This window comes from Pangasianodon hypophthalmus, chromosome 1, assembly GCF_027358585.1.
Source record: "Pangasianodon hypophthalmus isolate fPanHyp1 chromosome 1, fPanHyp1.pri, whole genome shotgun sequence".
Lineage (NCBI taxonomy): Eukaryota > Metazoa > Chordata > Actinopteri > Siluriformes > Pangasiidae > Pangasianodon > Pangasianodon hypophthalmus.
The window spans coordinates 24,077,003-24,093,421 of record NC_069710.1 but is presented as its reverse complement, the minus strand read 5'-3'; the positions used below and the strand labels follow the sequence as shown (position 1 = coordinate 24,093,421).

Sequence of the window (16,419 nt, the reverse complement as noted above, 5' to 3'; positions counted from 1 at the left end):
TACCTGGCCTCGTGGAGTGAGATTTACTTGCGTTTGTCATTTTTTGCATTAGTTCATTAGATGACAAAACACTAAGTAAATATTACTTCGGCAGTTCCATTTGAATTTACTTATGTATTTAAGCACATTTAATGAAAACGAAACCTCAAGTAGCTTATTGAATTATACGTGACATTTTTAAGTAAAAAGACAAAATAGGATTTGTTTGTAAAATATACTTGAATTATGCTATCTTTATTTACAAGTTCAAAAAATCATTTTTTACAGTGCAGATCAAACTGGATTCATTAAAAACAGTCAGCCAGCCACCAGTATGCATAGACTCCTCAACTTGACACATTACATATCACATAAAAATGTAGAATCAGAGATTTTTCAATCAATAACACTTGAAGCGGAGAAAGCCTTTGACAAAGTTAACTGGAAATTTCTACTTGCCACACTTAATAAATTAGGTTTTGGTGAATCATTTATTCAGTGGATAAAAATTCTCTGCACATCACCAAAGGCCACAGTTATCACTAATGGACTAATATCAGCATTTTACACTGCACAGAGGCTCTAGACGAGGATGCCCTCTCTCTCCATCCCTTTTCACCAGTTTTATAGAAACATTAGCTGCAGCAATAAGACAAAATGTAAGCATTAATAGGATCCAGACAGCAAACATGGTAAACAAAATCAGTTTATATGCTGACAATATTGTACTCTTCTTGCAAAAACCTATAGATTCAATACAACAAATGATCCACACAAATAAAAAATATTCCAAATTACCAATTACTCAATTAACTGGACCAAATCCACTATGCTCTCTCTCAAAAGAAACCTCCCGAAACTACAGTACAATCTCTACTTTTCCCCATAAGCACTGACTACATCACTTATCTTGGTGTCAAAATCTCTTCCATTATTAAACACCATAAATGATCTCCAACGGTGGATAAACCTTCCCCTCTCTCTCACTGGCAGAATAGCATCCATAAAACTGATTAATAATAAATAAAATAAATTACTTATTTTCAATGATCCCTGCTCAACCTCCCCCTTCCTAGTTCAAATCACTTAATTCCAGTATCACAAAATTTTTAAAGACCCAAATATCATGGAGGACTTGATGCCACAAACTTTAACAATATTACCTCACTAACCAACTCCAATATATAATCAAATGGATAAAACCCAGTCAGATAAATGAGACACAGGCACTATGCAATGAAATCAGAATCTCGGCTCTAGCATTCATCAGCACAGCTATCAAACACACTCCCATATGGCACAACCCCGACTTCGCAAACACCGTGAAGATAACAAACATCTCCACATGGGTAGAAAAAGGCATTACGCACCTTAAACACATATGTCAAAACAACACGTTTACATCATTTCCATATCTAGCCAAGAAGCATGGACTAGAAAATAAACATCTTCTTGAATTTCTACAACTCAGATCCATTATATGCTTTAAAATCAACCTAAAAGGCAACACATTTGACCTTCCCATTAGTATCAGAACCTCTGAATATCTCATGACCATCTAAAGTCTTACACAAAATATAAAAAATAATATCCAAATCCAACTCTAAAATTACCATACCATGTAAAAAATGGGAAGATGACCTAGCAATCAAACTCAGAGAAGATTTTTGGCCACAAATCTTACAGAACATGTCCCTCATGTCAAGTTTATAGAACATCATTGTCCTTTAATACATTGTGATTATGTTTATTTAATGATGATCTGATAGTTTCTCACTGTGTTTTTATCAAAAAAAGGGACTGCAGGTGGAGGTGGAGAATCACTGTCTGCAGGAGCTATAGCTGGGATTGTTATTGGGGTTTTATTAGGTGTCGCTGGAATTGCTGGTTTGATTTTCTACTTTATGAAAGCAAAACAAACGTAAGTAAATTAGGCCCTCACTTTGTAATGTACATGGTGATGTACTTTATATGCAGTGTATAGTATTTCATAGTAGCAATTTTTGCTTAACAGGAATTATGAACATGTACTTTCTTGCAGATATAAGCAAGAAGTCAGAAAAAAACATAATAGCATTACTGTTCAGATTATGAAAATTATTGGCCACTTTCACCTTTGGAAAATGAACTATAAAGCACTTTAATAAGTAGCAGCCTATACTGATATTTAGAAGAAATTTTGAATAAATTCTAAATAATTGTAAATGAATGCATTCTGCCTTAATCTATTTATGTCACATGATTGCTAATTATCTTGAGAAGGAAATACATTTGGATCTGTGTGACCTACATTACCTACCTTTTAGTCATTTTTGTCATTTACCTGCGTCTTAATCTTTCAGGCTAAAAACAAACTCCAGAGGAAATAAGCAAATAAACATGTGCTGGGTCTTAAAGGACAGACATGTAGATAATGATGATGGCATTGTTATGATATTGACCAGATTAGAATAAAGTATCAGACACTTTATTCATATGGTACATTTGATAATGTACAGCAACACATAATGGAGATGAACATGTAAGTCAGTTTCTTTTCCTAAATGATAAATTATATAACAAAGAGAGAATGTTTCTAAGACTTGTCCCTAAGCATTAGTAAAAGACGGCTGAATGGTGGTACATTTTCATGGCATTATCTGTTCAGGAGCTGTTCAGCTGCACAATTTAAACTAAAGTTGAACAGGATTTAAAGACAAGCAATTGCATTTATTTATAGCAATGCACTAGGGTTAATCTAATTATAAAGATTTTCCTCATGTAGTTTATTTCTAAGTTTCTATTTACATCTGGTGTCAGATGTAAACAGTTGAAGAGTTAAAACAGTTTAACTCTTTTGTCCCTGCCCCAGACTAGTCTCTATCAGGAATTCTGTATCAGTCTGGGCACTGGTCTTAGTCAGCCCCAGGCTTTGCCAAGCCCCTCTGTCAGACCTAAACCCTGCTTCTCTTAATCAGTTTGTGACCCAAGACGTTTCTACTTCTTAACAGCCTAGTTTGTTAATTTTCTGTTTCATGATGATAGATGGAAAAAGGCAAAAAAGGATGAAAACAAACCATTCTAGGTATTACCATAACAAGAGCTATAATGCAGCAGACGGGTAAGAAGAGCTATAACTCATACAAACTCATTAATCAGCTTTTAATTTTAAATCTGTATCTATAGTAGGTGATAAGCCTTTTATCTGTCCCAGTATCTGTGAATTATAAGATATAATCTTTATTAAAGTCATTCTAATAATGTGGTCTTTCTCTCATCAGTAAAGCTCAAAATGTGAAAATATGAAGTAGCTAATATACTTACTTAACACCCCCCCTCCCCCTTTTAAAAAAAGGTATTGCTACTCTAAGATATTTAATTTAAATTCCTATTGCTCTTAAAGCGGCTGGTAAATTTCCTCCCACAGCATCCAGAAGATACCAGAAGCCACAGCCTAGTTTGTGTTGTGCTGCTGAACTTCATGAGGACTAGAATGTTTACTAATATTAAAATATTAATATTAACTTGAATATTTTACACTAGCCATTTTATAGTCTGCTTCTTTTACTCTTTGGATTTAAACTATGAAAATATTGACTGTTTCCAAAATAATAAGAGCAGCGTGACTATGGGTGGATCTGACGCTCAGATGCGTCACACGCTTGACCATAATCATGTAAAAACTCTGTTTAATTTAGTTGTAATCCATTATTAGTTTAATCCCAGCCCCTATGTTGATGACTTTAACTATTGTTATACTGACATTTTGTGATTTCAAGTACAGCCTATTGAATTTATTTATTAATTACTGACCTCCTAGGGAGTATTATATAAAAACATCATACACATGCAGAAATCTGTCCAGGGTTAGGACTCACTCACCTCTTTGTGGATAATAAGGTAAGCGGCTTTACTTCAGGTCATTTAGGACTAGTATTAGTTTCATCAAAGTACAGTTGAATGAAGAAATACACAAATACTTATTACTGATACAGTTAACTCTTAATTATTGGCATGGATAACACATGCAATGAGTGATTGAGTTTAACCATATGGGCACATTGTGTAGTTTAGCACCATACATTTCATACATAAGAAAACAAAATTTCATACATAAAAATGATTGCCATTCCTATAATTAATATTTGATGAAGACTATAACAACACTGAACTTCTTGTAATTTCTAACAAGGAGAAATAAACTTGGAGACACTTGGATCCTGGACCACAATATTTCAAGCTCAATTTCAGTAGGGCTGAAAATATGTTTTGCTTTGTTTTCCTGCACCTAATTATGTGTTGCTTTGGGTTTATGTTTGGAGTTATTATCTTGTTAAATGCTACTGATGGATATAAAGTCTACAAACCCCTGTTTTTGGTGTTTGTGATTGCCAAAAAGAATAAGTTCTCATTTGTTCTTGTTTAGCTGAAGAAAACTGTTAGCCATCCAGGTCTCAATATCCTCAATGCACACATGGTTGTTTTCAAGGTGGAAAATGCACTAAGGTAGCATGTAGTATCTGTTGTTTTAATCTTTGCACTGCATGAAATGGTATTGTGAAGTATGCACAGAAGCCAGAACAATAGTGCATTTGTATTTGTTTATTATTTGATTCATTCATTAATTTTGACAAGAGCTTGTGTCCGTGAACCTGTTGCTCAGAAATTCTTCCCTTTAGGGCATGTGTACAAGCAGGAGGTTTTTTGAAAACAACAACAAAAACAAAAACAACAACAACAAAAATAAACCTAATTATGCTTTTATTTATAGCCTAAAAATACAGACACTGGCAACCCTGCTGGTGCTGTCTTTTCCCAATAATGCAAAACTCAGAGAGGGCTGGAGTAATTAGCATATGAATAAAACATTTATATTTAACATTTACATTTAATATTTAGATTTGATAATTAGATTTATATTTGAAATTTACACTGAAACATTTTATTTAATTATTAATTAATTAATTCATTCATCTATTTATTTGTTATATCTTTTGTCACTTCTGTCACTCTTATTTTTCTGTGTATGTATAGATTTTGCACCACTACACTGTGGGAAGGCGAGGTAAAAGAGAAAGGGTTAATGATTCACATTTATATGCAATTAATGTCATACAGTTGCTGTTGTACAACTGTTGTAAAAGAAATAAAGCAATTGCTAAAAAAATTACACTGAAATTTAAAATATAAATCACTATCTAAATGTATCAGAATGGCCTCAAATGTTTAAAAAAAGTCACAAATTGTTTGTGATTTTATATGTAGAACATGCTATAAATTCAGTGCTGTAACAGGTTACTAGGACTTTGTAGAGATTACATCTGCACTTCCCATCTATTGTGTGTGTGTGTGCTCTAAAGCTGCAGGTCATCACTGTATCAGTGCATAATGGTGCCCTCTTCTAGATGGCGCAGAGGCAGCTGCCTACAAGACTGTCACCCTTCTGGATAGATAGCTATTGCCACTTACCAGGACTGGTGCTATTACAAATGAATGAATGAATGAATGAATGAATGAATAAATAGATAGATAGATAGATAGATAGATAGATAGATAGATAGATAGATAGATAGATATGCTAGTATCTTTTATAAATCAACACAACAAATGAGGGAGACATTTCTCAGCCATCAGTGAGACAGGCTGGTCCTGTCCCAACCTTCACAAGCCTACAAAAATAACTGTGTCAATGCAAAAATTTTCTGTCAATCACAACACACATTATACTCTGTTGTTGTTGTTTAATTGTGCTTACTGTATGGCTTGTGTGTGAAATGTTTTGTGCTTTTGTGTTGAGTGAATAAGATATTTACAGTGCATATCATAATGATTCACCATGGTGCATATCACACTGGATTTAAAATTTGGAGCTTAAATTGGCATAAGTATAGAGTATTTCATCCCAGGATGTTGGAGTGATTATGCAGGCGTTTGTTTGATGTGTTATCATAAATCTTTCAGTTCTGAAATGCATTATCTATTTTAAAGCTATTTTATAGCCAAATTAACACATTTTAAAAGAGGACAATATAGACAATACATACAAAATACAATTTGTGTGTATGGAAGTGTTGTTGCTTATCAGCTGGGATGGTGACATTTTTTATCCAATTTTTCCAAGTTAACTGCTTCCAGTTTTCACGCTGTAAGGTAGGTCTTGCCATTACATAGCACCTAATAGTACTGGAGTGTAAAGGCTTAGGTCTAACAGTGTGGGGAGTAGAAGCAGGACGCAAGTGCGTAACCTCTGCATGGTGTTTATTAGGGAAATCCAATAATCATTGTCACAGTCTGAAACCAGAATAATCCACATAATGCACGAAAACACGACCACAGATCAAAACAGGAAAGCCAGACAGGAACATTAAACTAGAGATAACAAAGAAGCACGGCTCAACAAGTGTCATCTGAACACATGCTTCAAGAGAAGAGATTAGGCATGAGGAAAATCTGACAAATCTTTTTTGTACAAAACAGTTACCATGCTGAGTATCACAAATTGACTTACATTTAAATAGGGACCTAGAATCTTGAATATTAAATATTCAAGATATTGAACATTTTACTTTCTTTGTTTTAAATATTTAAAAATTCTAAAATCTTATATATATTATATATATAATGTGTGTGTGTGTGTATGTATGTATATGTGTGTGTGTATATATATATATATACATATATATATGTGTTACTTTAACAAAAATTAACAAAGCTATTTACCTATTATCTGTCTATTACAGTTCAAAATTATTTATTAGATCCAATTGGACAGCCAAATATGGTCCTCCTGGAACAATGCTTTCTATTCAGTTTTACCCATATCAGACCAGTACGGGCCAAATGTGGGCAACTGTCTTAGGCCATTGGAGATTTACTCATTGGTGTGACATTGGCCCATTGTGGGCAGCCCACATCAGGCCAGTGTCATGGGGTCAATGTCACACCAATCACCTAAATCACCAGTGGCCCAGTGTGGGCTGCATTGGCCTGATCATTCAAATCATCTCAAACCCACCCACTTAAGTGTTAGAGACCTAATTCTGAGGGGAAAAAAAAGACTAATCTTACCTCATGCACCTTTAAGTGGATGCCTAGTTATCATACGTGGTGAATTGTCTTTGCAATTACATTATCTGCAAATGTCTGGAATCAGTCACATAAAGAGATATTGAGATGAATTCTTGAGGGACAACTGTAGGTCACACCTTCTTCAGCACCTAAACACAATGGGGAACAAAGACTGTAAGCCGTAGATACATGAAACTTCAGTAGGTGGGACTCCCTTCTGTTCCTCAGGCTGGGATATGAGCCCGAGCGGACTGATGGTGGCACTATTGTGTTGTATTCTATATTCACTATACAATGGTGCTATATTCTAGTAGAAATCTTTCTTCTTCACTTACTCTAATTTACAATTTGATATTCCAATGATCATGATGAATAATCTATATGCAAATTACACTTGAGGGCAAAAAAAAAAAAAGGACCAAGACCAAAATGGTAAAATATTATGCTTTTAATGGTCTTAACAACAAATCACTGGTCAGGAAATTAGCAAGAATTAAACAAATAGATAAAGGAACTTAGTATGGAAGCTTTTCCCTTTGATTTCTTTAAATGTTTAAGCCTTATGGCCCTTGATGGGCTGCATCAGGTGTGGCAGAAAACCAAATAATAACTAATCTATTAAGAAAAAACATCCCAGAAGATATTTTTGGAAAACTTTGTACACCCAGACATGTGTTAGTTACAATTTTACATCAAACATTTTAATCATTATCATGATTTTACCATCATTGATTTTACCTTTGCGTACAAGAAGACTATATAAGTGAATTTCCCTGTTTCTAGTTTTTCCCCAAACAAACAGTTCACTGCAGTAAAAGGAAACCAGTAAATGGTGGCACAGGAGCTCTCAGGAGTGCATGTGTTTAATTCCTGCTCATTTTCTGACCAATGATGTGTTGTTAAGACCATTAAAAGCTTAATATTTGCCTTTTTTTGCCCAGCAGGAGTGTATATTATAACCCTTTTCCTATTAATAACAGCACAGCACCTCAGTGTCAGCGAATGTTGCTTAATAAACTCGAATGTTTTCTATTATAAGACGCTAACATGAAGTTTCATCCTGTATAGCTTATACAGCATTATTATTATTATTATTATTATTATTATTATTGTTACTGCTGTTGTTGTTTCTTATTGGATACGATGTTGATTACAATTAGAGTAAATGATTTTTTTATCTTGTTTATTGCTCAGTGGCGATGAAAGGTTATAAAGGCGGGACCTGAATGTGATGATCCGGGACAAACCGGTAGAGGATTACTCTGATAGTTTTCCCTGTAGGCTCTTCACTCCTGCATGTGTTTTAATGACACTGTTTACAGACCTGCTGTCTCGTCTCCTTCCTCTGCTCACTGCTCTGGGTGTTTGTGTTATAACTAATCAGCACTATTCGGTTCATATCGGGTCACATCGGGTGATTAATCAGCACAGATCTCTCTGTAGAGACGCTTACTGAGAAGCAGAGTTGGAGCTCCAGATCTCTCCTGATGGATTTCCATGCTGTGTGCTACACTCTGCTTCTGCTGACATGTACAGGTGAACACTACATTCTTCTTATTTTTATGAATACTGTCAGTAACTGCACTGTGGCCTCCTTCAGCATAAGAGAAAAAATAAACAGCGCAGTACTCAGAGTTTCTCTTCCTTTAGCCTCAGAGGGAATTAGTCTGAAATGTGCTGTTTTTTCAGGAAACGTCGAGTTTTTTACTCTCTCTCATATATATATATATATATATATATATATATATGTATATATATATATATATATATATATATATACATATGTACATTTGTATATGTATTTGGAAAGTGACACAATTTCTGTAATTTTGCCTGTGTATACCACCACAGTGGATTTGAAATGAAACAATCAAGATGTGATCGAAGTATAGACTTTCAGCTTTAAGTTAAAGGGGTTTAACAAAATTGCATTAACCCTTTAGGAATTACAGCCATTTATTTTATATATATATATATATATATATATATATATATATATATATATATATATATATATATATATATATATATATATATAATCATGTATAGATTGTGGAAATTATTATTATTATTATTAGTAGTAGTAGTAGTAGTAGTAGTAGTATTACTGAAGAGTTTTGTTTTGTTTTGTTTTTGTGCTTGGCATGTTTATTTCTTCACACAGGAGTGTGTTTTGGCCAAGAGCTGTTATTACCTGAGAGAATAAATAAAGCAGTTGGGGAGAATGTGGTGATTACCCCAATCCTTATTCCTGATCCTCCACACTTTCTCATCACATGGAAGTTTAATGAGAGGAACATTCTTTCTGGACCTCCTAGTGGAATTACAATACTGCCAGCGTACAGAGACAGAGTCAGTCTGAACACCACCACTTTAGCTCTGGAGCTCAGGAGCCTGACTGAGAGTGATACTGGAACATATTCTCTGTCTGTAGACACTGGTACAGGTCTTTTCACAAATGTAACCTCACTGCAGGTGTTTGGTGAGTAAACAAAACTCTTTTCTTTTTAACACAGCTGCAGTAAGATTTTATTTCTTTAATCTTGTACAGTCCTCAGTTTTGTAAATACAAGCAAAAGTCTTTACAGCTAATAGGTAACTATAATCAGTTGTTATACAGGTGTGTAAGGATTAAAATACACAGATTTGTACTGCATTACATCTTCACAGCTGAATCTAAATGCGCATCTTTCAGACTGAAGATTAAAGAACATTTTCTTTATCATATTATCCTTGCATTAGATGACTATGGACATGTATTGGATATTCTTGCTGATGCAAAACATTATTTAGTTCAGCTGTTTCATTAGACAGAACATGTATTTGAATTAGAGACAGAATATTGTCAAGTCTGACTCTAATGTCTCAAATTCAGAACATTGATTTTATAGTAAAATATTGAACAATAGAACAGTTGTGTCATTGTCCACTCCACTTGTGCCATTTGGACTTCTGCTGCCATACTGCAGTAAAATCTCCTCTTTTGAAAGATGACCGGTGGCTGAAGATCAGTGACTGACACCCACATCAAAAATCTGTGGTTCAATAATAGCAGAATTATTGGGCTAAAAATAAGTTGGCAAGGAGTATTTTATTCATTTTCTTGTAACTTATACAGTTTTACTAGCTAATTTTTACTCTGCAATTTTTGTCAGTTTGGCTGAAACAATGAAACAGTGATTACTATCTAAAACCATGAGAGTTAACAGTGTAGTTACACTGATTACACTTATGTTTTAATGATAAATTAGTGTTCAGTTCTCATTTGTACTGGTGTGTATCTGAGCCCTGTATTACTTTTTAATCTCCAGTTCCTGCCTCCGATGTTACCATAGTACCAAGTAAAACAGAGCTGGTTGAATTCAACAGCACTGTGAGTCTCGTCTGCTCTGCGTCTGGCTCCACACTTTCATTTATTTGGCTGAATGGCAGCTCTGAGGTAACAGCAGGGGAGCGAGTTCAGTTAACAGACAGCAACAGCAGTCTGACCATCACCAGTGTGATCAGAGGTGACACAGGCCCATACCAATGTGAAGCATCTAACATTGTCAGCAAAGCAATGAGTCTTCCATTGAACCTCACCATTTACTGTGAGTTATTTCATATCATGCATCTTGTTGACAGTCATGAGGTTTATCCAAGAAACATGCATGATATACCTGGTCTCCACAAGACCATGATGGCTCTAAAGATGACTAAATATGGACTGTTCCATTGCAGATGGTCCAGAAAATGTCACTGTTGAAGCAGCTCCAGTGGGTCCTATCTACAGCTCTGGGTCTACCCTCACATTGACCTGCTCAGCTGAGTCCAGCCCTGCTGCTGAGTTTCAGTGGGCTGTGAATGGAGCAGAGCTTGGTGAAATGGGCCAAGAGCTGCGACTGAGCAACATTCAGAGCAGTCAGAGTGGCAATTACACCTGCATCGCCCATAACAAACAGACCCTGAGATACTCCATGTCTGAACCCATCGACGTTACTGTACTAGGTGGGTTATAATTTAGTTATTGCATTCAATAATTATTGTGTAACAAAAAAGAGCAAGGCACTAAATCAAGCTAAAGTTCTCCCAAAAATGTACAGATTTTTCACTGCTGTATCATTTTTTGCCTTTTGCAAACTTCAGCCAAGCACAAAAGATGGCCACAAAAAGTGGACAATGGCACACTAATACATTTTAATTCAAGAAAAAAATTAAATAACTGACAGATAAATTGTGGAATGTGATTGATTGTGTTTAAATTCGTACTATATTTTGGACTCACAAAGGAGCAGAATTGTTGTATTTAACTAGCAGTTGAATAAGTTGTGTATATTGTGTAAGGAATAAAACACAATAAAACAGGGCATGCTGTTATATGGAAATAGTCAATTGCATGCTCCATCATGAAGCAGAGTGTCCTTTGGTGACTGCTCCAAAGGACTAACACCTGAGACTCCCGCCATAAATGTTAAGTAAATGTCACCTTACAGAAGATTTCACCAATTAGACATTTTTCATTATCAAATAACATCTTTTGTTTATTATTAGACGTAGATTATGTTTATTGTCCACCATACACCTCTCTGTGAATGAGATGTTACTATAGAAACGCTAACGTTTTAGGATGAGAGCATTAATGTACACCCGTGATTTGATTTAGAGCTAGCACCATTGTCAGGGCTGCCGTTATAGAAAATTAATCAAGACCTAATGACAAATCACATTTGAGAATTCAACAGCACTGTGGTATGAATATAATTTATATACAAGAGGTGTGAAAATAAGTCAGTGGTTAGGAAATCACGCTATATCTGGGAAATTCAAAACTGAAAGAGTTATTGGGATTTCTAAAACAGTATGTGAAATGTTTAAAGTGCTTTCTTAGCCCAAAAGCTAAAAGTTATAGATATACCAAATCGAATGCCATTTGGTTTGCTTAAAATTACTTTGTAATGTGACAAATTGGAAGTCAGTTCTTAAATGATTTGGCAAATCTGATAAGCAGATTATGTTTAATGTTGTTATAACTTTAACAGTCTCAGGACCTATAACTAATTCAAGTTCCTTCTCAAACTTCAATGTATGTTTTTGACTTTTTATGTGTTTCTTCTCTGATTTTTTTTTTTACAGAAAAAATACTTGCAGCATCCAGTAAGTGATGCTCCAAGTATTTTTTCTGTAAAGATCACACTGGTATACACCACTGTCTGTTCTCCTCACCGGACTGATCGTCACCGATCTGTTATCATTCGAGAACAGACAGTGGTGTATACAACCCCTGGCAAAAATTATGGAATCACCACAATTAGAGGATGTTCACCCAGCTTTTTTACTTTATAGCAAACAAACAAATCACAGATATGACACAAAAAAGGTTTTGTTCAATAGCTTAACATTCTGGTTTGTGAAATATACATAAAAAAAAATTCAAGGACATTTTTTTTATTAATGGCATGTCTTTTTCCAAATCAAGTAGAGGAAAAAATTATGGAATCACTCATGTTAAGCTATTGAACAAAACCTTTTTTGTGTCATATCTGTGATTTGCTTGTTTGTTATAAAGTAAAAAAGCTGGGTGAACATCCTCTAAGTGTGGTGATTCCATAATTTTTGCCAGGGGTTGTACCCGTGTACATTCAGCAACCCTGAGCTCTGATACTGCAACATACAGAATGATTGTTAACTGTAAGTACAAATATATTCCTGGTGCTGATTTGTTTTAAACTGAAGAAACATCTTAGCTTAATTTAACAGGCAGTGACTCTGTACTGTGTGTTACAGTTGGACCAGATAATGTGATAATTAATGGACCAAGTGAAGTGGAAGTGGGAAAAACTGTGATGTTGTCATGCCATACTGAATCTACACCAACTGCCTGGTACAAATGGATGTTTAATGGGACTTTAACTGAAGTGAATACAACTGTATTTACTGTGGAGCAGGCTAACGTAACACACACTGGAAATTACACCTGCACAGCCTCCAATCCTGTAACCGGACGTAAAGCCTCAGGATCCCATGTTTTGGTAGTAAAAGGTGAGATTTTACTCTCTATAAAAGATAAGAAAATATATTTTTTCCCATTTAAAATAAATCAGACATCAGATATGAAATGTTTCGGAGTAACATGTAAATAGACCAAGAGGAGAATTTTGATCTTATTAATTTCTAGATCATTATAATTTACTCAAATTTTTTATGATTATCTGATCTCTATAATCTAGTATACCATGATTACCTAACAAAAATATTTCTTCAGCTGGGATAAACACACTAACAATCTATTGAGGATTTTAATCTGTTGACTCCCTAAGATGTTCTCTGTACCAGTCATGCTGCCTCTTAATTTTTATTAGATTATTTATGATAAGTATTTTACTTTAAGGGTTGTGATGTGAGGTGCAGAATTGATGTGTTTAAAATCAAATCTAGTGTGCTGTGATTAAATTAATTTTCGGTGAGTGGTTAAGGTATTGGCTTAGTGATTGTAAGGTTGTGAGTTCAAATCCCAGTACTGCCAAGGCCCTTTACCCATAGCTGCTCAGTTGTATAAATGTAGAAAAAAAAAAAGTCATGTCCTTTCACTTCTGTAAGTCGCTCTGGATGAGGACATCTGCCAAATGCTGTATAATGTAAATGTTATGTCAAGATGTACTTTTAATCTAGACTTTCTCAAAATTTGTTCTGTTCTTCAGTAGTATGTTTAGAGATTATGAGCTGATCCAGTAACATCCCGAATGAGATTATACTTAAGTGAAAGTGTAGATCATGTGTCAAAATCTTACTCAGTTAAAAGTGGAGGAATCCAGCCAAAAAATATACAGTGAAAGTATAAATGTTGCTACTTTTAAATGTACTCAAGTATTAGAAAAGGTTTTTAACTGATGAAATTATGTTAATGTCATGTTTTCATGTAAAAAAATAAGTGTAAACTAAAGTGAAATGATTGGATGTTAAGCTCGTCACATTGGGGTGATATGTAATGTACAGTCAATGGCTGAATGAGAGAAGAAGAGACCTTCAAGATTTATGTACGTTGAAGTACCTTGAAGGTCTAAATAAAAACTGGAAGGGATAAAAAAATTCTTAAAATTTTTGTAAATGTCATTAAGTAAGAGTACAGGTATTCATTTTCAGGAAACCTCAAGTAAATAATTACTTATTAATAATTAATTAACAAAATAATACTTTAAGTGTAGTAAACAAGTACAATCACTCAAGTATTTTGCACCCTGCTGGTATACAGTATGTATTCAGTACACTTCCTCTGTTCTTGAAGGAGGGTCTTTAGTCAATAGCTGATTCTAAAAATGTAGGTGTTTCACACTAATGATGTATTAATGATTGATCATTTTTCCTCTCAATAAAAGCAAATTATTACAAGAAATTCTGCTTTACTGGGGTTGTGATATTTTTGTGTATTTAAGTTTATTTCCCAAAGTCTGTTCTGTAATGGATGAAAACAAAATGGCTCTGATAGCATGATTTCTTTGACTTCTCACAGAAAAAGGGACTGCAGGTGGAGGTGGAAATTCACTGTCTGCAGGAGCTATAGCTGGGATTGTTATTGGAGTTTTATTAGCTATTGCTGGAGTTGCTGGTTTGGTTTTCTACTTTGTGAAAGGCAAAAAAATGTAAGTACATTAGACCATAACTTTGTAATTTTCTTTGTAATCTTCTTTTTCACCACTTCTGAAATGGCTCTGGGTCAAATTTGGGCCAGAAATAACTTCAGCTTAGGGCCAGATATAACAGTATTCTTTATTAACCTGAGCTGTCTAAATGTGTAAATGAATCAGTTCTTGGGGCGTTTGATTTTATACAGATATTACCAGCAGCCCTGTATAGTGGGAAATCATCATATAATCATTTCAAAAAATGTCACACGTGTTCTGCCAGTTGTTCAGACAATGGTTAATTATTTACAAACTAATTACAGTTAATTATTTACACAGTCAGGTTTTAGTTTCAATTATATCTATAACCAAATTTCAGGTAAAGATTGAGGTAAAATTAATTTAATATTATTATTATTATTATTATTATTATTATTATTATTAACTTGCAGACCAGAAACAACCTCCAGAGGAAATAAGAAGAATGGAGGTACGTGTAAAGAACTTCAGTGATTTATATATACAGTACTGTGCAAAAGTCTTAGGTACATGCAGAGAAATTCTGTAGAGCAAAGATGCCTTCAAAAATAATGAAACTAAATGTTTCTACATTAAAAAAATACTATAAAAAGCAGTAAACAGTAATAAATGAAACAAAGTCAATATTTTGTTTGACGATGCTTCGCTTTAAAAAAAAAATAGTAGTGTCAGGTACAATGTGTGCAGTTTTATAAGGAAATGAGCTGTAAGTGTTACTGAGCATCTTGCAGAAGCAGCTACAGTTCTTCTGGAGACTTTGACTGTCTCGCTTCTTATTTTTGCAGCAAAACCCAGCAGCCTTCATTATGTTTTTTTGTCTGAAAAGTATCGTTTATGTAATCTGCTGCTTTCTTTACTGACATACAAACATTTTTCTGTAACATTTAATTTTGTGCTGGAAAACTAATGTTTGGAAATCTAAAAAGTTTTTTGTACTGAATCAATAATGTAGAAGTCATAAAATAAAAATCTATAACAAAGTTTATGCAAAAAAAAAAAAAAGAGTGTCTAAGACTTTTGCACCGTACTATATGTTCTGAATGAACTGACATGTACATGATCGCAGAATACACTGATGGTTTTCATATAATATTGACTAGATCAGCAGAATAAACTAATATCAGAGTTATACAGGGTACATATTTTTTATGTAGTACATATAATTTATTGTGTCAAACAAATAATAGTAATGCTTTTTTTTCCACAGCAACACGAAATGAAGGACAGCATGTGAGTCACTTTCTTAAATCTCCAGTCTTATGGTCCATATACTGTGCAACATAGATATATGACGAGAGTTTACTCAGAGCATGCAGCTGACAATTGCTTTGTCTTTATTACTTTACCGTCAAATGCCTTTTGATAGAGTTTATAATACAGAAGTAATTAAAGTGACAAAGAGTCTTCCAGGTACTGCAGATAGATATCTTTTACTGTAAGCCACTGAGGACTTTGATCTCATACACCACATCGGCAGGGCAATTTCAATTCACACTCTGGTAGCTATGGACACAGTGATCTTTTCTAGTAAATAATAAAAGGAAATGAGCTAAGGAACGTTTCTCCAGACACACACTGCATTTTCATGAGCAGAAACTCATACAGAGCCTTCAGTGCTCCGATGCACTGCCATAGCTCCGTAACGAAAATGTAACACCTTTATGTGCTTTTCATTTACCTTATCCCTGAACCACAGCAATCTAAATCTTTTTATACATAAATCTACATTTATAGAGTGATGTTTATTTTCCAGTGC

General features: G+C 34.4%; 1 protein-coding gene across 1 annotated transcript in view; it reads left to right on the top strand.

The window, feature by feature from the left end:
* Positions 1-16,419, top strand: part of LOC113542344 (hemicentin-1) — a 97,355-nt gene that overhangs the window by 73,720 nt on the left and 7,216 nt on the right. Inside the window, exons 10-15 of the mRNA XM_053227605.1 lie at positions 10,338-10,616; positions 10,747-11,013; positions 12,790-13,044; positions 14,513-14,642; positions 15,077-15,114; positions 15,871-15,893. Of these exons, the coding sequence (XP_053083580.1) occupies positions 10,338-10,616; positions 10,747-11,013; positions 12,790-13,044; positions 14,513-14,642; positions 15,077-15,114; positions 15,871-15,893 (992 nt within the window). The remainder of the gene's footprint in view (positions 1-10,337; positions 10,617-10,746; positions 11,014-12,789; positions 13,045-14,512; positions 14,643-15,076; positions 15,115-15,870; positions 15,894-16,419) is intronic.